The sequence below is a fragment of the Pogoniulus pusillus genome, chromosome 6 (genome assembly GCF_015220805.1).
Source record: "Pogoniulus pusillus isolate bPogPus1 chromosome 6, bPogPus1.pri, whole genome shotgun sequence".
In the NCBI taxonomy this organism is placed as follows: domain Eukaryota; kingdom Metazoa; phylum Chordata; class Aves; order Piciformes; family Lybiidae; genus Pogoniulus; species Pogoniulus pusillus.
In genome coordinates this window covers 17,117,851-17,145,808 of record NC_087269.1, presented here as the reverse complement: position 1 = coordinate 17,145,808, position 27,958 = coordinate 17,117,851, and the positions used below count along the sequence as shown (strand labels likewise).

The 27,958-nt window shown below is 37.3% G+C and overlaps 1 protein-coding gene across 2 annotated transcripts; it reads right to left on the bottom strand.

The window, feature by feature from the left end:
* Positions 1 to 1,524: 1,524 nt before the first annotated feature.
* MARCHF5 (membrane associated ring-CH-type finger 5) lies at positions 1,525 to 27,904 on the bottom strand. Of its 2 annotated transcripts, none has more exons than XM_064144683.1 (6): positions 27,512 to 27,904; positions 12,793 to 12,995; positions 7,666 to 7,766; positions 5,584 to 5,767; positions 4,986 to 5,152; positions 1,525 to 3,816 (listed from the first exon to the last, which is right to left on the bottom strand). In XM_064144683.1, exons 1-6 carry the CDS (start codon positions 27,553 to 27,555, stop codon positions 3,700 to 3,702), a joined length of 816 nt encoding a protein of 271 aa, XP_064000753.1. In that variant the 5' UTR covers positions 27,556 to 27,904; the 3' UTR covers positions 1,525 to 3,699. The 2 variants fall into 2 exon arrangements, with proteins under 2 accessions (XP_064000753.1, XP_064000752.1); XM_064144682.1 differs by having other exon boundaries at positions 7,666 to 7,796; positions 27,512 to 27,902.
* Positions 27,905 to 27,958: the final 54 nt, after the last annotated feature.

The following is a 27,958-nucleotide window of genomic DNA, read 5'->3' as shown; positions in this document are numbered from 1 at the left end:
AATGGGCTGCCCAGGGAGGTGGTGGAGGCACCATCTCTGGGGGTGTTCAAGAGAAGCCTGGATGAGGCACTTAGTGCCATGGTCTAGTTGACTGGCTAGGGCTGGGGGATAGGTTGGACTGGATGATCTTGGAGGTCTCTTCCAACCTGATTGATTCTATGATTCTAGGAAAGACTACCAAAATAAGACTTGTTAGTGAAACTAGCATTCCTCCTTTAAAATGGGAAGCAGAAATTTTTAATGCAGCATTTCAGGTAACATGGGTAGTCAGCGATGCACTAAACAAATTAGATCCTAGTTCTTAAAAAAAAATAATCAAAATCAGAACAGAATAGAAAGTGGCATGGGCACAGAACATTAAATACATGCTTGCAGAAGCAAGATTACTGGTGCAATGGTAAATAGTTCATGACCTCTGTAGTTCTACTTCTTCCAGTTCTCTCTGTCAGTAGAACTCCCTATGAAATAGAGACATACTTGTTTGTGGTCAAAAACTTTTCTAAAAAACATCTAGCAAACAGCTACCTTCAAACAACCTTCAAACACCTACTCCATAAACTTATACAAGTTCCACAGTATGCCTTAAAAAAATAAAAATAAATCCTTTCACAGTTGCCACAATAAGTATTACACAGCTAAAATTCTAGTTAAAAAAATGTCTTAAAATAGGTAATTCTGACTGAAGTCACAGTACCTAAAAGCATATCTTCTTACAAGCACAAGTACACTCTAGGTACTTGAGAGGCTTTTGATAGCTACGTTGTTGGATCCTTCTCTTATAACCAAGGGAAAGAACTAACCTTTGAGAAACAACTCTAGATGAGGAGGGAATACACTTCAAATCAGGCAAGGCATGCAAACTGCTACAAAGAAAAGCTTTTGGGTAGGAAAGAGGATGAAGGGAAAAGTCATCAAATGAGAAACAGTGAAAAAGTATAGTAGGGCTCTATCTAAATCACATGGTTTGAGATAGAAGGGGATAAGAATCTCCTATGTATTTACATAATCACAGCTTGTGTTGCTAGAAGGCTAAAAGGGACCAATTTACAGATAAGAAAGTACACTGAGAAATGCTAGATAATATTTCATATTCCTTGTTCTGGAAGTAATGAATGGGACAAATTAGTCACTAGTGAAAAAAATACTTCCTACATTCAGCATTGTCTTTCTCCGTGAAGAAGGATCAGTGTATTCCAAATAAATGATGCACATCAGCACAGAGACATGTAGTAACCCCCAAACCTGGCTGGGTATTACCAGACACTGTGTTGTGACAGCTTTTTTGCTTGCAATGTTTTGAGTAATGCATTCCTCTACATCATTTGTTGATCACTAAAGAGGAAAAGAAGAGGTGCAACTGTAAGTTTAAAATCTTATGGTTAATTCTCCATTCATCTCCAAGGTGTTTATTTAGGTTATCAACTTCAAATTTATTATATAAATCCTTAGATACGCATTAAACCAAAACACATTTGTAACTCAGTTTTGCTCCAGGCTTTTGTTCAACTGACAAAATACACCAAGGAGTGTAAAAAATATTTATTCAACCTAATTGAACATAACTATAATTTGCAATACTTAAAAACAAGATTTACAACAGAGCAAAGACCTGCCACTCAGGTGCAATAATTTTATAATCTATACAGTATTTTCATAACTGTGTTTTTACAAGAGCTTTAACTTTCTAGAGGAGACGATGAGCTTTTCCAGGGAACAACTTTCAATTCTACTAATTGGCATCATTCAATTCTTCACAACACTTTAAAAAAGAGTAATAAACTGGTTGGAAATATATACAATGAAGACTGCTGAAAAGCTGTTTTCTTGAAATGAAAGGTCTGTAAGAAATAGGTATCATATCGTTTCAAGACTATCTTACAGAAAGCAGCAACTTCCAGAGGTTGCTACTCCATAGTTTTATATAAAAGTGAGCGCACCAAGACAAATATAATCAGCAGACTCATAAGATTATAGTAATTGTTCAGTTACAGCAAAAACCTCAAAATTATTCAATATGGATTGAATACATAATTTTCAATACCTGTATCGTTTCTGAATACTAGTTGGCCATTATATACATTTTTGTACAGTTCTAAAATATTACATCTCAGTAATTAAGATAAACATACTATGGAAAAAGGTACCATATTTTTAATTTCTCTAACATACATTATTGCAGTCAAATGTGAAGTCCAGTCTTCATTTACTTCCCTCCCGGTGAAAAGAAAACTTTACTTGTGAATACTACCAGTAAAAGATTGTTTTAAATCTTTCTCTGTGCATTTGACATACTAATATGAACAAGGGAAAAAATAAAACCACACAACTTTGAGGAGAGAAAAAAATAGATTGCTAATGAAAAAAACCTTTGTGCTGAATCTAGGTTAGGTCTGGTATAAATATTAAATGGACTTACTATTTGTCAAAATTTAACTTCCTAAACCAGTTTATTTCTGATGAAATTGTGTTTATAAAGGAAATCAGTAACTGAAGTGCTAATGTCTCCCTCAGATGGCTACTCTGAACACACTGCAACAGTAAAGCTTACTGTGTAAACAAACTTAAATTACACATTTAAGATTTATTCTCTAGTCTTTTACAGAACAGATCCAAGTTGCCTTAAAAGAGTATCTAGCCTACTGGTATGTACCACACGATAAGTGCCCAAAGTGTAGTGTCACACCCTTCACAGCCAGTCCTTCCACAAGGATACTTCCACTGCAGCTGGTATGGGCTGAAAAAGCCTAGTCCTGATACAGAGATGAGTTATGTTCCCAGGGCTGGAAGTTTCGAAGGATGCCCTAATCTGTCAGTTTAAATGTAGCTTTAGTGTTCAGTGTTGTTTCCTCACAGTTGTACTGCTCTTTGTACTTGTATGGATATTTACATAATCAAAAGGATCATGAAAATGAAACAAAGTGCTCTAACACTTAACTACAAAATAAGCAACAGAAATTGACTCCCCCAGGTAATTAGTTTTACTTGGGAGGGAAAAACTGCTATGAAGCACCAGTTACAAAACAGGAAAGAGCCAGGAGAAGTAACACTAGGCACTGCAGAAGATACAACAGGACAGTGCAAAAAAAAATATCACTCATGGAACAGTCACCTGGAAGCCATGCTAATTCAACACCTAGTACTTGGGTGGCTAAAGCTGACACACAAGTCCTGTAGAACTGTCTGCATTCTGCTGTCTCAGACCAGTCTTTTGAGTATTTTACACTTCCTGCTGAAACCAGCAAAAACTAAGGAAATCCTTATTCTCCTTTGTAATGACATTTCCTTTCTAAAAATGTCCCTTCATTGTGTGAAATGCTAAACAGGATGGTAGCATGGTTACAAAAACACACAGAAAAGCCATTTGGATGCAGCCTACATTAAGTATATAATTTAAGATTTTTTTTGTTCTGACTTCTTTTTTAGTCCTGTTCAGTATATTGGCTCAAATCAATTCAGAAGCCTGTTGCACAACAAAAATACCCAAAAATAATGAAGGCCAAGACACATTCTTAAGTTTAGTGGTTGCTGAAAGGATTTACCCTGCCATAAGACAGTGCTTTATTAGGTTTAAAGGGAAAAAAAAAAACAAAAGAGGAGCAGCAGCTTATCTCAATTCTCCACTACTCTGCAATAACGATGGAACCAATACAACAAGGAAACCTGTTAAGTGAGACTGTATGACATCTGGAGACCACAGCCTTATGCTCCTTCTTGCTCGGGATAATTCAGTATTTTTCGGTGAGCTTGGCGCAAATACTGCTGCTGTTTGAAGTAAACCTTAAAAGCTCCTTTTATAGCAACAAAGGCAATTCCACCCTGAAATAAAAAGGTAATTTGAAAACATGAACCATTCAGTACCACATCACAGCAAATGTTCTTTTCAAAATTTCAGTTCAAAGAAGGTTTTTCAACTGCATAGCAATTTTCTTTTAAGTTTAGCTAATTAGGACAATTCAAAACGAGTACCTGAAAGTTTTCTGTCACAATGCAGAGAAGTTGATATTACTTAAAAGGATTACACACTCTATCTACAAAACCTTTTGAAAGCTTTTATTTGCTTTTAAGTCCAACAAATATTACTTAGAAACAAATCAAAATATATCCAATTTAAAGAACAAAGTGAAATGCTGGTATCTAACTGTTTTCCTTCCTTCTCTGAATATATATACTCTGCGTGGCATAAGGAACCACACTAATTACCATTATGTGATAACAGTGAAAAAGGCCACTGGGCTACTTTTGTAAAACTGCTTTTCCCATAAAGCTTTTCAGTATGTTTATCTCAATTCTTCAAAATAAAGAGACACTAAGAGAAGTGTAGACTGTGTAAATAATTATAACATCACAGTTTCTTCCATATGGAAGAGGGCTGTATAAACATGCTAGAACAGAAGACAGAGGCTGAAACAACAGTCAGATGACCAGGGATACTGTTGTACCAAACTCAAGAGCACTTCCTCTTGAAAGACTGAAAGCCAGAGAGGCTATTCACAAAGGAAAAGACTATCTCCATCTTTGTCCTCCACCCCTCGATCACTTTCTAAGGAGAGTTTAGTCTTTGCTCTCTTCATTTTAATAAGTAACATAGACATTATTTTTAGAAGTTAGTAAACAAAAGCTTATGTGACAAGGTTGACATTACAAGCTCCTGTCATCCCTTGCAGAGACTGTTCTTAGAAGATGCTGGTTTCTCATCTTCATTATGACCCTTAATTACTGGTAAGGTCTGTCTAGTACAGTACCAGATACAAGTAATGGCCCTGTCTTTAATAGAAATTAGTTTCAGTCATAAAGACAAAATCTCTCATGAACATGATGCTAGTCAACTGCCAAGAGAGCCAAGCTTAAAAAAGCCCCTCTCCTTAATCAAATGCCACCTTTAAGTTCTAGATCAATTCATGTTCTTTGTGACTTTTCCTCCCTCCACCCACAACACTTCATATTCCCATATTATTGTTGTTTATGAAGTAAATAGTGAATCTTACCAAGATTGTCCTTTGTAAATTTGAGTTCACACTGCTGAACATCAGCTTGCCAACTATTGTGGCAATAGTAGGGAAAACTAGAGCTCCACATAGTATACGTGTAGCAGAGACATGATCTGCCAAAGGGTTGGCCTCTGCTGGAATACGAGGAACAGGACACCCAATGCCTAAAGAGATGAGTTGGAGAAGAAAAGGTTACATAGCCCATAGCCACTACTAAACAGAACATAGAAAGCATATTAGTGCCCATCTCCAACTCCCTTACAAAGCCACAGCCCAGTGACTTTTTGAGAACCATCCCTCCTCTTAGGGAATACCTTTTTGTTAAATGACTGTTCATTTTTACTTTCAAACAAGACCCATGATTTTCAGTAGCTTCTTTTGTTACTAAGGCTTTAACTGAATCCACACTCCTGCTCCTCTTGCCCCACCTGTCTCACAAGGTACTACACAAACACTATTGAAAGATGACTGATTATGAAGTAGAGGAAAGATGTTATAACTTTTACTTAAGAATGGTGAAAATTACTTCCCTGTCCTCATATCCTAAAGGTAACTATTGGAGTTTGATATTTCCCTTTAAATGAAATCACATTACCTGGAAATATGCTGTTCAAAATTTGTAGTTTATTAGAGTATTTGCGCCACAGCCTGAGCACATAGTCTTCCCAACGAATCATCTTGCCCAGTATCAGCATGACTGGGATAGTGGGAAGTCCAATCAAAAGAAATAAAGGATCAGCTCTCTCCATGACATCAAGACCTTCTTTGTGACCCACAACCTGGTAAAGATGAATATAGTTTACAAATATAACAAAGGTCACAACTGAACAAAGAATATAACACTTCTTAAAAGCTCTAGTTTGTTTGGGGGTGTCCACACATTTTAATTTAAAGAAAAAAAGAATTCTGATTCATCTAATGTACACTGGTTTTTAACCCTTTACATCCTTGATTGCTTATCAGGTGTAACACAGACCAGCTGACAGACCTGGAAGTCCTAATTTGCAAGTCATTAACTCTTTACTATCTTGAGAAAAGTGTCATATGCTTCTGTGTAAACATCAAAACCATTCAATGTTATTCTTCTAGGACTTAGGTTATATACTTCAGCCTGAAAAAAGGCATAACCAATAATCTTGCCATCAAAAGATTATTTCACATTTGCCAGCCAGCTTCTTCACTATCTTTCACCTAATTGCGATGTCTGATGCTATCCTTTTTTTCCTTGTAGTCCTTGTCCACCAAAAAAAGCCTCAGTACTTAGTCTCTTCTGCTTCAGATTACTACGTCTGTTTTCAGTAATCCCATAATAAGATCTGTTACTTTTCTACAACTCAGAGTAACAATGTCAACTGTGTATTTAATATTTTTCTGTATTTGAAGTCTAACCTTTAAAAATAGCTTTTGTGCTTCTCTGGCCCTTTGACTGAAGGAAAGGAGTCTGAAACACAGCAGTTTCCCTCCACTTCCAGTTTAATCTTCTCCATTATAAGCAAAAAAAAAGTTACTCTTTTGCCCACTGTGCCATCCACACGATCAAGAAACACTGGATCAGAGGAAAACAGCTAATTCTTCATACCTGAGTATGAAGAATAAAGCCAATTCTTCATTCTTGGCCAGCTGTCTAAACTAATTTCAAAAGCAGAACAACTACAGAATGGAGCTACACAAGTCATATAAGTCCCTATGGGAAAAGGCTTAGTGTAGCAGTGAGCAAGGAGATAAAGACTTCACAAACTCTAGTTGCATTATTACAGAGGGTTGCAATGTTCCTGTAAGAACCACAACATGAACAAAGTATCAGATGAAGAAATTCCTAAGTGTACCACTCCATAATGCAAGAGACTCATCCACTGGAATGGAGGATACTGAAAGCCATTATAATCGCATATGCAGCTGCTTGACCCTGCCCACACTGGTACCTAGGAGCCTGCATCAAGTCGTTAGGGCTTCAGTGGAAATGGCTGTCTAACCTTTCTGTTAGGAGGTCATGCACAAAGAGACCCAAATGGAGTGGCTTGCAGAACTGCAAGGCAGTACCACAGAGCTAAAGCAGCAGCAGTGGCATGTGGCTTACATGGACAAGGACTACTAGGTTGCATATTAAAAATTAGAACTGTGTAGAGGAATACTTAAGAGCATACAGATTTGCTAATTCTGTTTGCAAGTGAATTAGCATCCTAATGCTTTCAGGCAAAACACAGGTTATGGGCTTGATAAAACAATCAACAACTGAAATGGTAATGAAGGTCCTTCTGTTTGCACAATCTATGCAAAAACTGTAGTCCTGTAGATGAATGAGGACAGACATGAACAAATACAGTTTATAGCCTACCACTTCTCAACATTATATGTAAATAGCAAGTTCACAAGAACAGCAAGTAAAGAGTAGAAGTGGATTCACCAGCCTGCCATACATGAGGCAGACAGGCAGAACAGCAGTGAATTTTCATGAGCTGCACACTGAACCATACTGGAACAGGCATACTTGGCTTTATGCAGTATGATTTGTTAAAAGTGATCTACCCAACAAATTAATTCAAGACAGGTGGATAAGTATACAGAAAATGATAAAGCAGGTAAAGCATGTCTTAAGGCAAAGAAAGAGGAGGCTTAATTGACTTTTGTTTAGATGACTTGCTTTCAAAGCTACTAAGAGAAGGGAATACATGTGTACCTGCATCACCGTCACAGCTCCGTATGTAACAGCTGTCCAGTATATAGAGCCCACCATTATTCCAGCTGCAGCAAATGGACAAGCCTTTGAGATCAGGCGATCTGCAAGATCCAAAACGTAAACAACTGGACCTATGATAGAGGAAAAGTAAGGTTTCAAGATAGATATATATGTATCATAAAGAACAGCGAAGAAAACTTTCTGTATCTATCACTGGTAAGAATGAACACAGCAAAATACAAGTCTGAAATCCCCCACACACTGTTTAAATGAGAACATGCAATTAAAAAGTGATTAGGCTGAACTTTAATTTCACTGCATCTTTCTGAGAGCTTAATATACTAGTGAAATACTGAATAATTTACTCACTAAACCTGATAATCAGAACTGTTCTGTTATATTAAAAAATGTTGGCTAAGATGCTTTGTTAAATACTTATTTTCAAAAGGAACAAAGACATGCCAGTTGTAATGTACTTCACATGCTGATCTTGAGCATCTTCACCTGAGAATTCTGTCATCAAACTATCCTGCTCTACAGTAACAAGTAGCACAGTCTGTATGAAAGGTCCTTTGGCTGGAGGGGACTATATTCAACATCTTCAAAGCACCACCTCCCAAATACTGAAGGAAAAAGCCTTGTATTCAGGTTATTTTGTGCCTTTGACAGTAAGTCTGGACTGCAGTGTTCCACTATTCTCTCTATGGACAAATGCATTTTCCAGACTTACTCAGAGCAACTTTGGAGAGGTAAACAAGAGCATGCTTGCATCTTTTCTTTCAGACATTGCAAGAGCACCAACAAGGCTTACAGGCATTCAAGTAACTAATCCTCCATGTCTCATCACCGTTTACCTAGTCCAGCCTGTAATTATTGTACTACTTCCTAATCTATTTTTTTGTTTGGTGTTTTTTGTTTGGTGGGGTCAGGGTAGGGAAGGAGGGAACTCTTGAGCAATGGTGCTAAGTGACTTACTAAATTCCTAATACACTAGATGTACAGGACTAGTTGAATTATCAGGCTAGTGAGCATGCTCCGTTTTGTACGCCACTACCAAGCTGTATGTTCTTTCCCTCCTGATGCCAAATTACCTGAAACTTGTTCTCATCTTGCACAGAACTGAGCCAGTTAGGTGCCAAGGACATTTTTCTTTTTTACCTTTCTAAAGGTAAAGGTATTAATAGATTTTTGCATTCTTCAAATATATGAAATTCACTTGCACTTGAATTATTAGTTTGAATACTTCTAGTACATAACAATTCCATACTTAATGTTTTAGAGTGGTGCTAACTTAGTCCCCATTACCAAAAAAGATTGTTTCTGAACTACCATATTTACACCAAATTAAGTTGTGCATTTTAAATGTACAACCAAGCCTTGAAAAATCACATCAAAAAGTCTGCTAAGCATTTATTTCCTTTAGCCACACTGACAAAATGCGACTCCCATTTCAGTACTTGGTTCTTCTCTTTCAAGAAAACAGCTCTAGAGTGAATCCTTTCAAAACAACCAGTTCCACTCAGCTCAAGTCAGTCAAGAAACGAGAACAGGAGAATTTAATGGAACCCATTCATTGATGTGTTTGATCAGCATTGGTACTCTTCTAAAGGCCTCCTAAAAACATCTGTTTTGTGGTGTTGTGTTGGTTTTCTGGGTTTTTTTTGGTTTTGTTAAAGAGGGTAGGCTTTTACATCCTGTTTCTACAGGAGTAGAATCCAGAGACCTTGTGGAAGGATTACAACTTTCTTTTTTTACAAGGGTATGTGTCAGAACACCTTTCTGAAGAGTTGCAATGTAAACACATTTAGCTTAACAACTGTGTTGACAGAAGTCACTCTAGATATTGCCAAGTTATGTATCAAACTAATATGCAGTTCTAAGCAACTTGACCAGAATACTGCTTAAGGCAGTGTCTACCTTTGCTGGAGCCTCAACTTCTTAACCTACTAGCCATGTACTTTAAATTAGTTACCTCTGTATGCATTTCCTAGTACAGCATGCATTGTTTTAGTAGTAAGCTCTAGTTTTACAAGCAGGAAGCATTGTTCTGTGTGTCTTGTAAGACAGTAAACACCTCACCAGCACCCTACTTAAAATACACTAATTGATATAAATCAGTTAAGCAGCTGACAAACTAACTACAGTTAATTTATTATTGAGCTGGGCATCCTGCTATTGATTAGGTACCAAAATTAAAAGGTTTCTGAAGAATGAACACTATACTCAAAATACAAACTGGAACAAGCAATTCAACTGTAATTAACAGTTACGTTTAGTTTTCCAGGACAGACTTAGTGCCTGGATGTCTATCTATGTGCCTAAAGTAGTAACAAGGTCATAACTGCAAGTACTAAATGCACAGTAATTCACACATCTTGAATGTTTCCCACAGTCACTGAAAAAGTTGTTTAGTTGAACCATTTTGTAAACTTGTGTTTGTTTGAAGAAGGTGAAGACAAAAGACCCAAAGCCCCTATCTGCAGATTCCTAAAGGGCAACAGAAAACATTAAAGCTTGCCTTATTAATCCTGACAATATAGCAATGTAGATCTAACATAAAAAATATTAACAAATTGCTGATAATTATTACAAGCAAGCAAGCTACAGAATTAGCTTTAGAATCTTGAGAAAAGACTACAAAATCATTGTTTCATTTTTTTTTCCCCACTAGCCCTTTGGGAAGGAATGCACTGCTTCTTTTAACATGGTGTTGTAAGGGAGAAGCAAGATATAAAATATTGCTGACATACAAATGAAAAAGGAAATAAAAATACAACAGTATTTTTCATTTTGTAAAAGCTCTCATGCTTTAATTACAGAATGGTAGAGGCTGGATGGGACCTCTGGAGAGCTTCTATCAAATTCTGTTTTCGGTTTATTAAACTGAAGCAATTTTCTAAAGGATACCTTGGTTACTTCCAAAGCAGCAGTAATATTTTTCCCATTTAATAAAGCTCCCAGAAGAGAGGAAAGCAGCTAGCATGGAAACAGTGACTTAAATAGTTACTACCAATCTCTAAAACTGACATGAACTATCAAATCAGAATTCTAATTTTATATAGGAAATTAATAAATACATAAAAAAACACCCACTGGGTATTTATAAAGATATTTGTTATGTCTCTTCAAGTTGACATTATTTCAAAACTATAATCATAACCAAAAGAAGTTAGGGAGTGCCCATTCACCTAAATTCGTTTTTAGAAACAAAGCTTCCAGCAATACATTAGAGAAGTCTCAATGTAATTAAGATTCTGAGCCTCAAAAAAATTTTAGTCTTCACTACTTCCCACTCAAGTCATTTTAGTTTTTTGTACGGTATGACTAGTAACATCTTCAAAAGATTCTGGCTGCAGTACAGATAGGGCTGCTGGCAAGACTGCATGAAAACATCTTACTGTCCTAACTCTGCTTGGTGCAACCTCAACCAACTACAACTGACTTGTGATACAACAGTTTGAGGTCACTAGAAAGAGAACCAAAATGGCAAGGTCGTCTCACTTTAAGGCACTTCAGGCTCATGATTGAAGTTGGATGGACCCAAATTAATTTCTCTACTATCAATGTCTTTATGCACAGTTATGCAATTCTAGGGATTTTTATGGCCTTCTGATCTTCAAAACTGGAAAAGAGATGGTACTATGAGGAAAAGTACATCAAAAGATACTTGCATGTCTGCATGCAAGAGCTGAACAATCTCATGAAAGAATTTTAGGCCAGTTCCATATGCTGGAATGTTAGAAGTTAGGAATCTTAGCTTTCAAAGACTTTCAAAGTAATGTATGCCACGAATTGCAAGAACAAATGAAAATGCCTGTTGTTTACATGCACGTCAGCTCCAAACTACAGTTGCTTCCCCTTTTTCCAGTTGCCAAAATAAAATGCAAATGTAATTCACATTACAATTTCATCATTTAAGGTACAAATAAGAACTTTAAACAGCTTCAGATTCCGGTATACTGTGCATGTCCAGATATAAACCCATTTTTTATTTCCCCAAAGCCAATACCAAATGTTATTATTTGATGTTTTCTTTATGATGATTAGTATTTGGTCTCTACCCTGCAGCAAATGAACTGGGATTGATATATGAATACCCTAGTAATAAGTCTCATGCTGGTTTATGTTTTACTGAGTATTAACAATACACTAGTCTATATTTTCTTTCCCATTTCTTGGTGTTCTATCATGGAAATATTTGTCATCACACAAAACTCCCCTCACAATCTTGTCAGCACTTACACTAACAGAAAAGAGGTCCTGTCCCAAAGAACTGACATTGCACGTTATTTTCAGCTGTTTAGTTACAAAAATAAGATACTGTGGGACAAAAAACCAAAACAACAAAACAACAAAAAATCCCCCCCTTTAAAATCCTCTAAACAACCATACTCTCATGCTACATCAGCATTTCTTTAACAAGCAGCTTTACTTTAAGAAAATTTAAGTTTCCATGGCAACACTGTATTTTTTTGCTCTACTTAATGTACCCCATAGACTATATATTGGCAAATGAGAACTGCAATAACAGCGACCACTGCTAATATATTGTGCAGTGTACTACCCAGCTGCTCCAGGAGTAAACTCTGAAAGACTGTGTCCAGCTTCTTTCTTTCACTTTGACTAACAGAACTACAGCAGTGCCCAGCAACCACAGATATTCTGGCTCGTGAATACAGGGCAATATCAGGAATATCTCCCAAAGTAAAAATATGTTGTTCAGGTAATGCAACAGGAATCTCAGTGAGGTTCTTATTTTGTTTAATAATAGCTTTTCTGCAGGTTGAAGGGGGAAAAAAAAATCTGTGCTAATATGAGGCAACTGCTGAAAGAAGTCACCCTTTGCTCCATTAAAAAAAATCATCATCACATTAATTATTTATAGGTCAACTTATTGACACATACCTAAGTGGAACACATACTCATTTTTAGATGGTATTTAACTAAGACATCACACAGGACATTAGAAGACTATAAAAATCACTTTTTTCTGTCTGGGAAAGGGAATAGACAAGTTTTCGATAGAAGTGATGCTCCAAGCACAAGAAAGATAAAATATTAAATATAAACAATATAAAGAAACAACCTATTATCTAATATTTAAAATTTTGATAATACATATCTTACCTAGCTTTGGAAATACTATTAAATATTCTGCATTGCACTGAGGACAAGCAACTCTAGCAGTACTGTTTCCTCTCTGCTTTTCATCCACCCAGCGCTGCAGACAAGTCTGATGAACCCATTTCGTAGAGCCCCTGCATCTGCAAGGTCTCACCCACTCTGCTGTCCGATCATCCTCATCAGTGGCAAAACAAACCCAGCAGCTTCTGTAATTACAGGAAGGAAAAAAAGAAGTTTTTTTTCTCCCTCTTTTTTTACATGCTTAAAATAAACTTTCACATGTGAAAGCATGTAGCTTTAGCAAATGTGCACCTAGAGATGATGCTTGCTGTTTCATTCTTAATCACCAAAAAACTAAGTATTTTGTACCACAGTCTTGTTCTGGTATTAACATACAGCTTTACCTTAACACTGCAGACAGCTAAACAAGTGCTTTCAACACGTTCTGAATTACTAATTTAACTTTTAGATAATTTATGAATTGAAAAGCTTTAACACTGTAGTTCATCCTCTGAATAATTCAACATATAAAAAAATCCATCTATTTTTTAATGTATTGTCATCTCCTTCTACAGCAGACATTTTGATAAGTTTTTTTAAAGTAAGATCAATATGGTAACCTGTTACTTGGGAAAGTTACTCCAATACACTTAAATGACAACACAAATAATACAATGTATCACAAACCCAAATTAATTATATTCAATTAATTCATTCCTCTTGAAAAAGGAGAATACTTCATTCAAGTAAATTGATTTTGTACAATACGAATATTCATAAAGTACTTGAAGAATACTATAGTAGCTCTAGAGGAAGAAACTTCTGACAGAGTACCATCCAAAACAGTATTCTATTTGCCAACTGAAAATGTCTCGTTACAGGAAATAACGACAGGTTTTTTACAGGAATCACAGTGCCTATAAAATATTTGCAAGAGATTCCCTTTGAACAGTAAATCTTTTCCTGCTTTATAGCAGTGGAAGTATGCCAGAATTAAACTGCAAGTGTGTAAGAGCAGAACACAGCCTGTAGCAACTTATTACTGGCGTACTTGTGAAAGGCAACACAGTCTGAGATGCAGATCCCAGGCAAGACTGCAGGAGAAGCTATTAAGTATTGAAAAATATGTAAAAAAAAAACATTACTGTCACATCTACCTGTCCACTTTAAGTACAGAACATACTATAGTACATACAGATGTAAATGTTTAACATTGGTGCTGTAAAACTAGAGCTGCCTGGGTTCGCATTCAAGAAGACTATTCAGTTGGAAGACTGACATCTTGATTCACAAATGCAATTTCTTCTGTTCTTGCTAATGGGAAGGTAAAAGCAAAGTCTGACTTGGCTTCTTTCTGTCCTTCACCAAATCTACGGAAATAGTAATTTTATTCACTCCTCTAACACCGTCCCTCTTTTCACCTTCATGCTTCTGACTGGCACCCATAGCAAACCAAAATAAAACATTAACTTTCCTAAGCAAGAGAAGAAAAGGCAGACAAGCCATAAATAAGAATCTATATGAAAATGCTGAAAGATTTGAAAGTGTTACAAAGAATAGCAGACATTGTGATTCACTGCACTTGATATCAAGTCCTTGTGATGTTCAGTAATTTTCTACTTGGACCAAGAAACCCCAAAATCACTGTAAAAAAACCCAAAACAACCCAAACCAATATAAGACTACTGATAATTGTACCTCTTTGACATTTTTTAGCTGCATGAAATGTTTGCTCATTCATTCCATGTCTTACTTAGGCCTACAACTGCTCTACATTTGTAACAATGTTTTATTTTTAAACAGAAGGCATCACAACAGAGCTAGTTAGATCTGTGTATGTCAGTATGGTCAAATGCCGTTGCACCACGTAGGTCTATTCAACTAGTGACAGATTTAAGCATTGATGTAACCTTGCTATAATGAAATTTGAACTAGTGAATTTGTCCATGAATGCTCTTTCAATGAAATCCCGTTCAAGTTTTCTGTAAGTCAAGGGAACACACATCTTTAATTGCTTCAAATTTCTTGCTAGGCAATTATATCTAAAAACCTGAAAGATCCATGAAAAGAACAAAATCCTTTACAGACTTCAACCTAGAGCAAGTCATGAATAATGAACATCAAATTCCTTGAATTCTGTCACCAGCTTTATCTTTCTATTGACAGCAACTGTAGCAGCAAGGGCTAAATAAAACCAATTCAAAACAAGTACCCTTGCTCTTACCAGATTTTCCATTTTCTTGTACTGAATAAAATATGACCTTGATTCTTACCACTGAATCAGGTTGCTACTCAGATAACCTGAAATAGAAAAGGTTGACAAGGTGGAACACAGTATTGTTTCTGATAGAAACTTAAACCCTTTTGCTTGATGACTTTCTACAGAGCCGAATCAATAACACTAATGTATTTTTCCACACTTCCTTGGCCTAAAAAAAAAAATCAAACCACAAACCATATACAAAAGCCAAGTCAATGTAATTATTTCAGTTCTGAGCACACAGAAATGCCTTTTACACTTGGCTTCCCTGCAGCTAAAGCTCTCCAGTCTCAATTCTGACCGAGGGCAACATTCCCTAATGTTCAATGGGACACACATGAACATCATGCAAACCCAGAAAACTTCAGAGGAAATTCTTGCAAGACTTTTTAGCATGCCCTAACTCTTACCATGGAAACACAAATTTGAACATGCATGAAAGCCATGAACAAAAAAGCATTTTCCCTCTCACTACAGATCCTTCATAAAATAGAATAAAAATCTTTAAGAAAACTTGTGCGTTTTCTCCACATCATAAAACACACTGCTTGCCCTTAAAGCAGCAAGAATTTGCTGGTATCTTGCTATCATAGTAAAGTAGGCTTGTTCTGCTAAGCGGAGACTAACTGGCTTATTTCAACTAGGTTGACAGCTAAAAATTAAGACTTGAAAAGGCTGGGTAGCAATGATGTCACAGAGCCAATGCAGTGGTGAGTGAAAATGTGTTCTGGAAGAGCACATGTTGGAAAAAAAAAAACTGGCTGCTTTGGAGATGGCAATAATTTTAGTAGGGGAATACAGCAAACAAAGAGAGACCAAGTATTGCAAATGCTACTGCTAAACACTTCCTTTTCCTGAAATGGAAAGAACCAACAGGAATAACAAGCTTGTGCTAGAGGCCATTACCTGGTCACAACAGAAGGCAAGCCTAGCCTACATATTCCTGATAAAAACTACAAAGAGCATAATACCACTTAACCAAAGAAATGCTACTTTATGTCATGTTTCACAATGGAGATTAACTGCTGGAAGCAAATGAACTCAGCTGCAAAGCCTAGAGTATCACGAGACTTCAAAATATAATGAATACAGTACCTAACTCATCATTAGGGTAGAAGTTCGTTAGCAGAGGAAGACTGCATCAGGATTATAGATGGAGCACTACTCTTTACCCAGTACTTTCCTGGCCATCACACACAGCAGAAAATCCTTTTATCTTCACCCCAAGCACTATCCAAGTCAAAAATTCCTTACATTATCCTAAGGGGAAAAAAAAAGAAACAACCAACACACCCAGAGTGCGGAACAAAAATAGTAGTCTTAGATGTTCCATCATGACTTCAGTAGATCCTTTTGAAGGAAAAATGGCACGCCAGCCTGGATTGTTCAACTCAAAAACATGCTGTCACCTCAAAACAAAGTCTAAAATCTTCAAAGGAAGTTCCTGAAAGTCATCTGGCCTAATACCCAATTCTACTCAGTCATCAAGGATAGGGTGTAATCCTGAGTACAGGAGAGGCCTAATGAAAATCCAGAACAATAGTAATTAAACTCACTACAAAACTAGTACTTTTATTGGAAACAGCAGGAAAAGGTTAAAAAGATAATATTAAACTAATATATGGCCACAGAAGTGGCATCTGTGTATAGGTTCTAAATTCCTCTAACTACAGGATGACATTGTTTAAATTTTAAACAGCTTTTATTAAAAGCCTGTGGATGATGAAACCCCAATAAACAGTCAAGCACATTAAAACAAAATACAGAAGGATTAACTAGAAAATGTACCAGGAAGATCTAGCAATTTCCAGAAGCTCAACTTAAAACTTAGTTATGTATTCTCAATTATGGCTCCAATTAAGAAATATTTTACACTTGAGTTAGCCACCAAAATACGAGTACACGATAGTTCACAGAATCCTGCTAGCAGCTTTCTAGCTTGTAGTTAAAAGAGTAAACCTTTGGCTGCCAGTCACCACCTATTGTGCCTGAGTCATGGCTTACAAGGCTCTTATGGCCTTTACTTTTACTCACCTTGGAATAAGAAATCCTCCCCAGATTTAGCTGTCTCATTGGCCTGAAGTCTCTAGCTGTCAAAGACAATCTAGACTATCAGTAAAAAACCCACACCTTTAATTCTGGGCAAATTAAGCTTTTTCAACCAGATATTCAGGCATATCCTTTTTGCAAAGACTTCAACATTCAGTTCTCATAAAGGCTTTATTTAATACTATCATGCTGACACTGCTTTTAAAACAAAAATTGGATAAATCATCAAGGCCTGAACCTTAATGTGAGCCTTTAAGAGCTTCACTGTTGCAAACATTTATTTCTTAAGGGAGAGAGGGAAGGAAAACGGTGCTCTCCTAAAAAGGTGTAAAAGACAAATCAGGTAAAATTATTACTCAAACAATAGGCACCTCATTACTAAAATATGACACCTTTTGCTAATACAATTAGTAGCTAGGCATTACAACCCTAAAAATTTAACCTACCAAGCACCTGCTAGGAGGCAGGAACACTGATTCTTACCCTCATGTTTAAAAAAAAAAATTAAAAGTATAACAAACTTCTATATCTAATTTCAACCATCTGAGGACTTCTGGAAAAAGTATCTTGAACTATACTCCAGATTACAGTTATTACAATCTGCTATTACAGGTATTTCCTTTTTCAGCAGGAAAAAAGAAGAATACTTGCATCACTATTTTCAGTAGTTCAGTCAACACTGTCTCCAGTCAGAGGCAATTTAAACCAAGGCATACAAAATGGTGGAACACCACCCCCAAAAAAACAATCCCAAAACATCTAATCAAGAACAACACAGAAAATTACTCAATTGTCACTTCAACTTAAGTAGGGAAGAGAAGGGAAATTTGTGTGAAAAATATCAATGTAGGCAGCAGGAAAACTGATCTGAAGCTCTGTAACAAAGGAGTTTATTTCTTAGTGAAAAAGTAGCTCAAAGTATTTCTTAGTGAAAAAGTAGCTCAAAGTATGCTAAGGTATCTTAAGATACTGCTGGAACTTAATTACATACACAAAGATTCCCCAGTGAATGTTCCCAGAAAACCACTTCCAAACACTGTTGAAGGATTTAAAAATACAAGCATTGTGGCTAATCTTGACACCAAAACAATTCCACTTAATGCTTGCTTGAAAATGCTGCCCATGGACCAAGGTTAAGAACCACTTCACAACTGCTTCATTGCTTTTGTTGTAATTATGTAATTAGCTGTGCTACTTGATAAGCAAAACTATATCCATTTTTAACTCTGTTAGCCAAGATGTAAGTTAAACCAAGTTGGTCAACTTCAAGGAATTTAACCTTCATTCCTTCAAGTTCTGAGACAAGGGATAAGAAGCTTTAGTCCTTCATATCTCCTGGAAGATTTACTTTTCCATAACAGAAGGTTATCGTGTACTTATAAGCTTCCTTAACTGAACACTAACTATATCTGTGTTTCCAAAGATTGCTATCAAAATGGTTTTAACCTCCTGTTTTGAACTGGAATGTTAAATAAAACTCCCAGTTCTCCAGAAGATAAAAACATGTATTTTCTATTAAACTATTTTATTAGCATTAAACAGTATTACTTTGCACCAAGGGAAAGGGGAAGCAAGTTGCATCAGAAAAATACCAATAGTAGTATTTGTGATATGTGTACAGGGTTGATGACAGATGTTACAAATATCAGAAGCAATACAGAGTAGACCAACTTTGTCTAATTATGTAACCACACTGACATTAAAGACTTTTGCTGTGACTAACAAAAGATAAAAGAAACGAAGTTATGTTCACTTCAGAGCCTACATTATATGAGCTCAATCTCATGTAGCAGTTTTCCATTATTATGCAGAGAAAGTAAAAATATAAATTCATCTTTCATCACAATATCTTTTAGCTACATAAAACACATTAGCATAGACTTCAACTGTTACAAACCAACCTACTTCATTCTTAGACAAGGTAATTGTGAAACAAGTTCAATTTTTGTATGATGTGTGCCTAGAGTACTTCATGGTTAAGCTGACCAGGTTAAGTGTTTCTATTATGTTCTTCCAAATAAAATCGAAGAAAAATAGGAAGAAGCTTCAAAAACTGGCAGGAAAGCTCCAAAGCAAGCAAATTGCTTTGAACTTGAGAGTTGATGTAACAGACACTATCACTCAAGTTAATTCTCAGTGTGTAACTACTATTTTTATCAGACATTTTACAGTGTAAGAGTAGACCAAAAAGTTCTACTCAAATCAGTCATATCTTCCTAATATACATAATAAGACTGAACTATCTGAAACCTAAAAATTACCCCCCAAAAATTAAATGCAAAAAAAAGCTTAATTCTTGGGACACTAATATATCAAGAAAACAACAAAAATACCTCAATTCAAATGTGTCAGGCATTGAAAATTTGGGAACATATTTACTCTGAACATACATTAATGAAACTCCAAGGTGTATGATCATAATATTATCAAACTTTCCCCACCACTCTGCAGAAAAGACTGCATGACTCACTGGTAGAAGAGTCACAAGCACTCAGCACATAGCCTTCTGTAATTATATACTTCACAGAAGACTAACTTGTGTAGGAATTTTTTAGTCAAGTATATAATACTCACTTCTAAACAAAAGTATTCAACATCCCAGGAAGAGGCATTTTTAACAGGAGAAACAAATGAGGAGAAATCAGGAAGGTATATAAAGACAGCAATACATCTTTAAAATAGAGGGTCTACTATTTTTTTCCCTACAACCATTATGGAGAAATAATGACTATATTAAAATGGTTTTAAAACAAACGAAAACCATCACTGAATGCAAGCCTATCTTGTTCACAGGAACTCTATTATTCACTACCTTCACACTTTCTTAATACATACACCTTAAAGAAAAGGTGCGTGACCAAAAGGAGAAACAGGCAGAGGCACATAAACTGAGAACACTAAATAGTTTAATGCTCATCAGCAATCAATCATCTAACAGCATAAAGGCACTAACTACACTTAACCAAAAACTTTGCTCCCCATGAGAGATGTTTCCAAACATAAGCATACAAGTTTCCACAACTGGCTTTAAATCAGCTGATACTTATTAAACTGTTACAAAGCAAGCCAGTTTAATTTTTTTTTAAAGCAAGCATTTACAAGTGGAAATTTTGATTGGAATTTTTCTTATCTTGTATTTGTGTTAGGCAGGAAGTGTATAGTCCTCCCAAAATCAATGACACAAGAATCTCAAGTCTAGGCACTTTCATTGAACAGTAGAAAGCTAACAATGGAAAGCACTCATATTAGTGTTAAAATAACAAGAGATCAAAAAAACTTTGAGAAAAAGAAAACATTATCCCAGTCCAGCTAGACAAGACGTCATCTAAACATTTTGGTACAGACTTCAGAACAGATGCTAAAGAAGTCTAAGTGCAGATTTGCAAGAAGGTATTAGTGGACTGCATCAACTGCAATGGAACCTCCAGCACAGTATACTCATGTCATGCAGTGCAAATGCTGTTATTGTGTTGTTGCCCTAATTAAATTGGAGGCACATCTAGACCTGTTACCATAGAATTATTTGGGTTGGAAGAGACCACCGAAGGCCTCTAGTCAGACCTCATGCTCAAGGCGTAAGCAACACTGAATTCAGACCAGACTCTCAGAGCTTTCTCCAGATGGATCTTAACATGCCCATAGACAGAGATCCACTGCTGCCATGAGCAATGTGTTCCAAAGCCTGACTGCATTGCTACCCATCTCCACACATTGAAATCTTCTCTGTTCAAATTTATCGTTGTTTCTCGTGATGCTGTTAGGAACTTCTGAAAATAAACCAGACTGTCTTCTGAACAACCTTAGTAGGTATTAGAAAGTTATTAGGCCTCCCTAGGCCATCTGTTCCTCACACTAAGCAGTTCCAGTTCCCTCTAGCTTTTCCTAGTATGTCATATGCTCCAGTCCCTTGACCATCTTGTGCAACCTTAATAACAGTTTCACTTAGAAAATATCAGCCAGGAGCAGATTCCTTTAAACAACCATTTCAGATCGGGTCATCTCATCTTCTGCACTGAGGACAGATTTGCTATTTGTGGTAAATCACAAGTGGCAGTAAAAAATGAGCAAGTCATGCACTCTTCTGATAAAGACAGGTATTACATTCATTACCCAGCTTGTTCTAAGAGGAAAAAAATACGATGTATCAAAGAGCTCCCACCCACTCTGTAGTATAAGACAACAATGGAAAGGCAATTCCAATTGGCCATTGGAATGAGCTACCCAGGGAGGTGGTGGAATCACCGTCCCTGGAGGTGATCAAAAAAAGATTGGATGAGGCACTTAGTGCCATGGTCTAGTTGACTGGACAGGGCTGGGTGATTAAGTTGGACTGGATGATCTTGGTGGTCTCTTCCAACCTGGTTGAAACCTGTCTATTCATAGAATCATAGAATAAGATGTCAGCAGCACCAAGCATGAGTGCTGAACAGCTGGTGTATTCATTACCATTTTAAGTAATACTCAAAGCAATGTTCCAAAACGAACCTTTTAACTGGTTCTTTTATGTAAATTATTATACATGTAGGATACATATTCAAAATACTTACATTTTTACAAGCACTGCTGTATGGAAGATGCCAATTAAAAATATGGGGTTGTACAGGTTTTTTAGATTAAGCAGATAAAGCATCTGAAAATATTATCTGAATGCCTTGATATTCTAAGATTTTTAGCACCAAAAATAATGAATAGTTTCTCAGGAATTTCCCCACACTTAAATAGGTAGAATAATTACCTACTGTCTCAAGGCAGAAGTTAACAGTTAAGCAGCAATTAAAACATAAATGCATATTCCTAAGCATATCAAAGCAGACGTCAAAGACAGAAATACAATGCACGTGAGATGAGAATCAAAAGGTTATAGTGGTCCATAAATAACATGCTGATGCCTGTATTACAGATGGGCAAAAGGCATTCTACAAGTCTGCAGTAAGTCTTCACTAATCATCTTTACTGATAAGACCCAGGAAGAACTGAATTTACACAGAACCTTTGGCACAGAGACCTGGAAGGGGTATATCTGGGATGAAGCAATAATGAAAAAAGTCAAGCTTTCATTCTTCAAACCCACTCTAAGTAGTTCTGCTTTTTCCTTCCTTTATCATCAGCTTGCAATTAGCTGCAGTGAAGACAGGAAAGAAAACTTTGTTTCCTTGCTGGTAGCCCACCCAGCACAGCCCAGTCTTTATTCTTACACTCTCTTCTCTCCAAGCATGCACAACCTACTCTAGAAGAAAAACTGAAAGCCCTCTTTTAAAAAAAAAGTATTTAACTGTGTTGTGTAGACAGAAAACAGCTGCTAGCATTTTCCTGACAAACCAGTGTGATGACAAAAAGAAAAATAAGTTGCAATAGCATAACTCTTTTGATAGCCTAAGCAATTTCTTCAGTCAACTACGATTCTGCATTTCAAATTTTAATTACTTTTAAATATAACTGCAAGTTCAACTCTGTTATCTCCTTTAAATAAGGAATGGCAAGGATAGAAAAAAAAATAAAGTCAAATGATGTTGCTCTAGTTTCTCTCAAGAACGACTACATATTGTCCACAATTGAACCAACCATTACCCATTCAGAAAATAAAGCATGCTAGGTAAAAAATTAAACCATACTAAAATTCCCACTACACTGATTCAAAAACCATGTACAGCCTTCAACAGATAGTTTATCATATTTTACATAACATCTCTGAATACCAAAAAAACACAGAAGGTAGAAGGGACCGTATTCTGCAAAAGCAATCCAACTGAAGCCAAGAGAATACAGCTTAGGAATGTGTGGACATTTTAGCATTACAGGTCACATTAAGATAAATATAGGCAATGACATTGCTAGGGAAAAGCTGATGTGTGGCTAACCATGTGGGTATTTTTAAGATGGCAGACTGAATCATCTTCACAAACAATCAGAGATCACCCATCAGAAAAGTAACTCATGTTTAGATAGCCTAGGTTTTCTATAACATAGGCTTGTCACCGCCTTGCCACTTCATTACAGCAATGACATGTTTAATAATTATTGCAAATCTTGTTACTTCAGAAAGCAACTGCTCAATCAACACAGTAAAAAGACCAAATAGTGAAATAAATATTTATTAGTTTTGTTTTCTCATATGTATTCTAACATCAAGTCTGGTTAAGACCCAGTCAAGTGTTCTGTAATAAGGCTAAGTGGTACAGGATCACAGACAACTGATGTCCTGGCAATAACATGCAAGCTGCTACAGAAAAGTATAAAATAGTAATCTGACAAGATATAGCTATGGACAGAACTTAAAAAACAAACTGAATTTCAGGTTAGTTTTACTTTAAACCATAGCTATAAAAAACATAAGACAAACTGTATTTCACAAGTGGCTGAGACAGAAAAAAAATCTTATTTAAAAGCTCAAATAGAGCAGCAAAATCTGTCAAGGCGATCAAGATCTTATCCTCAAAGTTACCCAGAATGAAAATGTTTGAAAAAATCATTAAGGCAACAGAATGTCTATTATGACAGGTGCTATACAGGGCAACTAGATGAAACTATGTGTTTGGCTGGAAGAACTGTTGTCAAACAGTCCTCAAAGAAAATCTATAGGCCTTAACTGAATAGGAAACATGGGGAGAAAAAAACCTAAAAGACTGAAGGAGTTTTGTATATTTTCAAAATTCTATTTGAAAACACAAGGCGTAATGACTCAGTTCATGATCTTGGCATAATTAGACCTGTAAAAGTTTGATGGCTTAATACCATACAGAATATTCCTGGGTATTTCCTTTTAAAAAATGCTTCTAAAATATGCTTATAAAAAAAATTGCATACGGCACATCAAATGGCCTCTGCCTGTTAACATTTGACACATGTATTAGAACTAACTTTTAAGCAGAGTTTGCCCTGTGCACACAATAGAGTAATAGCTATAAACTTGAAGACATTTTTAGGCAATCTTGCAATTTCTGCCTGCTACACAATCTCACTTTTTAATGGAAATACCTATTATTCTGTAATTTATGTATTAAAACAACATCAATAAAGGGGCTACAAATAATTAAACTTCACCATTTAGACAGACCATTAGCCACTGCCTTCAAGTACACCCATTAGTCCAGGAGCTACCATAGACTGCAAAGAATCCTACATGCATATTTTAAGACTATCAGACAGGCCTGTTAGTTAAACATGAGCTAGAAAAACACTTTACAAGAGGGATGGAAGTTTTAATTTTGAGGCCAGAAAGGATCATGATAATCATCTGGATTAGTTCCCTAAATTATACAGCTGAGAGAAGTCCTAAATGTACTGTCACCTGAGTCACAGTTACTTCTCATGCTTCTTTATGCTGCCAATCCTTCAGGCAACTGTAAAATTCTTAGAAACTTCAAGTGACAAGCTCCTTACACATTAACAGCTATTTATCTCCTTTGTTAAAAATGCGTGGTTTGTTAAAAATGCGTGGTTTGTTTCCTGGCTGAAACTTTCTATGGAAATTAAAGGAGGACTGACCACAAAACACATAAAGGTAAATTCCAAATGACAATGCTGAGATGCTATCAAAATATTCCTTACACTAGAGAATTCCAAATTGCTTTATTTCAGAAAAGTATACCTGTAAGTTGTGGAGATATACAATCTAAGAGTCGAAAGAAGCAGCCAACTGTTTTCACTTACAAGGAACTTGCTATAAGAGCTCTAACCCTTGTATACAAAGCAGTGCACACATTCAAATCTGTGGCACCTCCTCACTAGCAATACAAAGGTACATCACTACAGAGTGTGACCATGTAGGTATGGGAAACTAAAGAAAATCTTATTTTTTATTCCTTACCTATTACAATAAATGAAAGCCTTATTCACAGAAAAGTTATTTTCTGCATCCTTCACTAAGAGATCTATATTTAATCTAAAAGCATGCCTTATAGGGCATATAATATCAATTGTTTATTAAAAGGCAGGTCCTACTTGACTAACTCAGCTCCTTTTATGACAAGATAACATGCTTAGTGAATGAGGCAAAAGCCATGGATGTTGTCTACCTGGGCTTTTACTAAAGCCTTTGACACTATATCCCACAGCATTCTCCTGGAAAAACTGGCCACTTATGGTTTGGATGGGTGAATGCTTCACTGAGATAAAAAACGGCTGACTGGTTGGGCCCAAAGAGTGGTGATGAATAGAGTTAAATCCAATTGCCTGCAGGTCACAAGTGGTGATCCTCAAGGCTCAGTACTGGGATGTGATCTCTTTTACAACTTTATTAATGATCTGGAGGAGGGAATTGAGTACATATTCAGAAAATCTGCAAACAAGTTGGGTGGGAATGCTGATCAGCTTAAGGGTAGGGAGGCTTTACATAGGGTTCTAGACAAGCTGGATTGACGGGCTGAGGCCAATGGCATGTTGTTCACGAAGGGCAAGCGCTGGGTCCTGCACTTGGGTCACAACTACCCTGTGACAACAACGCTACTGGCTTGGGGAAGAGTAGCTAGAAAGCTGCTTGCCAGAGACAGACTTCTCCAACCCAAACAATACTATGATTCCATCAATGATAACACATTAACAGTAACTGTTAAGCTTTTGTATGTGTATTTTTCTCCCTTATCCAAGAAAGCAACTGTCATTAGCAATAAAGATAACAGGACAGGAGAGGCATTTCAACTCCTCAGAATCCTTACAGATGATTCATCCATGGGTTATGTCCACTATAGTGAAATATTGAAGGCTTTTCTTGACTCTCACTACACACAATATCACCTTTGGAAATACCTTATGAATGAAAATTTGTTTCTTCCAATGAAAACCTGCTCCATAAACCCCATACGTAACCCAAAAATTACTTAAACTGATTGCATTTTCAGGTCTTGGTTGCTCCAAAACCCTTCTGTTGACACTGCATTACACTCAAATTTCCATCCTAAATACTTGGCTCCTTCTTAACACTCCATTCACCACTTCTCTCACTACTGTTTCTGGTTTCACATATTCCTGAGCCCAATACATTTTTTAATAGGAAAGCCACAGCCTCTCTTCATACCTCCTTTTACACTACCTACATACTTTTCTAGAACTCAGAAACATAAAATATTCCTAAAAATGTGATGTTCCTTTAGTTTTTTCCCAGTTTCAGAGAAGCTCATTCTGTAGCACTCTTCTTGAGCTTTTCTTTTTCCTCCCCCCACTCCTACATTGTATCCAACTGAACATTTTCCTCACAGCATTTCTAAAAACCTACCTCTTTGCTGTCACTTCTTCAAAATCTACAGGTTCCTGGCTGCTAGGCTTCTTGTACAGGCATTGTTCTCAGTTGTAATCTAAATCATCTCACTGTCATCTTTCAGTTCTCCAGCTTTTCTACATTACAAACAACTTCCCCTTCCTCCTCAACTCACTTTTATGCTTTTTCTACATCAAGCTGAAAGTTCTCATCTTCACCTCCCAAGGTACACAAGTTCTGCCTCAGCCTCACATAGTTTATATCTCTACCACTTGCCTGTGACAGCCTGTATCTCACTAACTCCCTTTTCCTCAGGGGTGAACTAGAAAGAAGGAAAACACCAGAGTGTTTGAGGGTTTTTGTTGTTTTTTCTTCTTCCTTATGATAAAAGCTTGACAGGTTAATCAACAGAAATCTGATTCCTTTTGAGTCTCCACCTTTGGCAGTAACAGGCTATGAATGTGTTTTTGTTGTTTACAGGGGTGGGTCTTAAGGATTTCCTGGATGATTCAAAATTATACCTAATGAATCTTAAACACTCGGTGGAACAGGATGAAAGTGACACATATTCAAATTAAAGCACAAATAAAATAAGCGTAATAAAAACAATTTAAGAATCAGCGTCTTTCTTCATCTATGTTTAAATTAAGGTAGGCTTTAATTTTTACTTTTTAACACACACAAAAAACATTTGTAGACTTTCTTCGAAGCTCATAAAACCAATAATAAACTGCAGAAAACCAGTTAAGCTTTGGGAGTCTTCTGTTGCCTTATTTTATGAGCAAATCAATGTTTTCGATACCTACAATATCTCCTAGACCCACAGAAATCGGACCTCTACCACTCCCCTCAGTAACCGTTTCAGCCCAGACACACCTCCTGACCAAACGCTGCATAACAATCCTATACACACCCGATACCACGCTGCGGCCTGCGGTACTTTGCTCTGATTTACCACCGAGTTTGCACGACTTCGTTCGGACCACCAAAGCTTCCAAAAGCCAGTAAGTAAAACCGGGCCTGCGCCATCGGCCCCAGGGTACACCCCTCCGTCACCGCGCATCGGCCACCCTTACGCAGCGGCTGCGGGGAGCCCGCACCGAAATGGCCCACCCTAATTCCCCTCGCAGGCACGACGGCCAGAAACAGGCTGCGGGGACTCGCACGCCCACCCTGAGGGTTCTTTCCTGCTGTGGCCCAGTGCCGGGCTCTCATCATACCTGTCCATGGTTTGCGGCACGGCCAAGCCCGTCTGCTCGGACATGGCTCCCTGGAGGAGAAATGGGCCTAGCTAAGGCCCCGGAGCCCGACAAAGAAGGCCCGAGGGCAACGAAGCCGTGCGTCACGCGTGTGACGGTGGAGGAAAAGAAGCGAGAGGAAAGGCTGCGAAATCGCCCTCCCGCAAGGCAAGTGAGACGGCCCCTCCTTCAACAGGCGGGGACGAAGTGGAGGGCCGGTCGCTGAGGCGGAACAGAACCGCACACAGCAGCGGCGCGGCCCAAGCGGCCGCGCTGCCGTGGTGAGACGCGACGGCGGCGACCCCTCTGTGAGGTCACTGCCGCACGCAGCCGCGAGCGGTCGTAACCACCACGCACTCACAGCAGTGCGTCTGCGCCACGGAGCGGGCACAGCCGCGCCGCATGCTGGGAAGCGTAGTCCTGGCGCCG

What these genes read in the sequence shown, in the direction of transcription:
- MARCHF5 (XM_064144682.1), bottom strand. Translation starts at nt 27,555, where the DNA reads ATGTCCGAGCAGACGGGCTTGGCCGTGCCGCAAACCATGGACAG. An exon ending in GTGCCGCAAACCATGGACAG is followed by an intron (nt 12,996 to 27,511) that starts GTATGATGAGAG and finishes CTGTAATTACAG; the next exon opens with AAGCTGCTGGGTTTGTTTTG. An exon ending in ATTTACAAAGGACAATCTTG is followed by an intron (nt 3,817 to 4,985) that starts GTAAGATTCACT and finishes TTTTTATTTCAG; the next exon opens with GGTGGAATTGCCTTTGTTGC.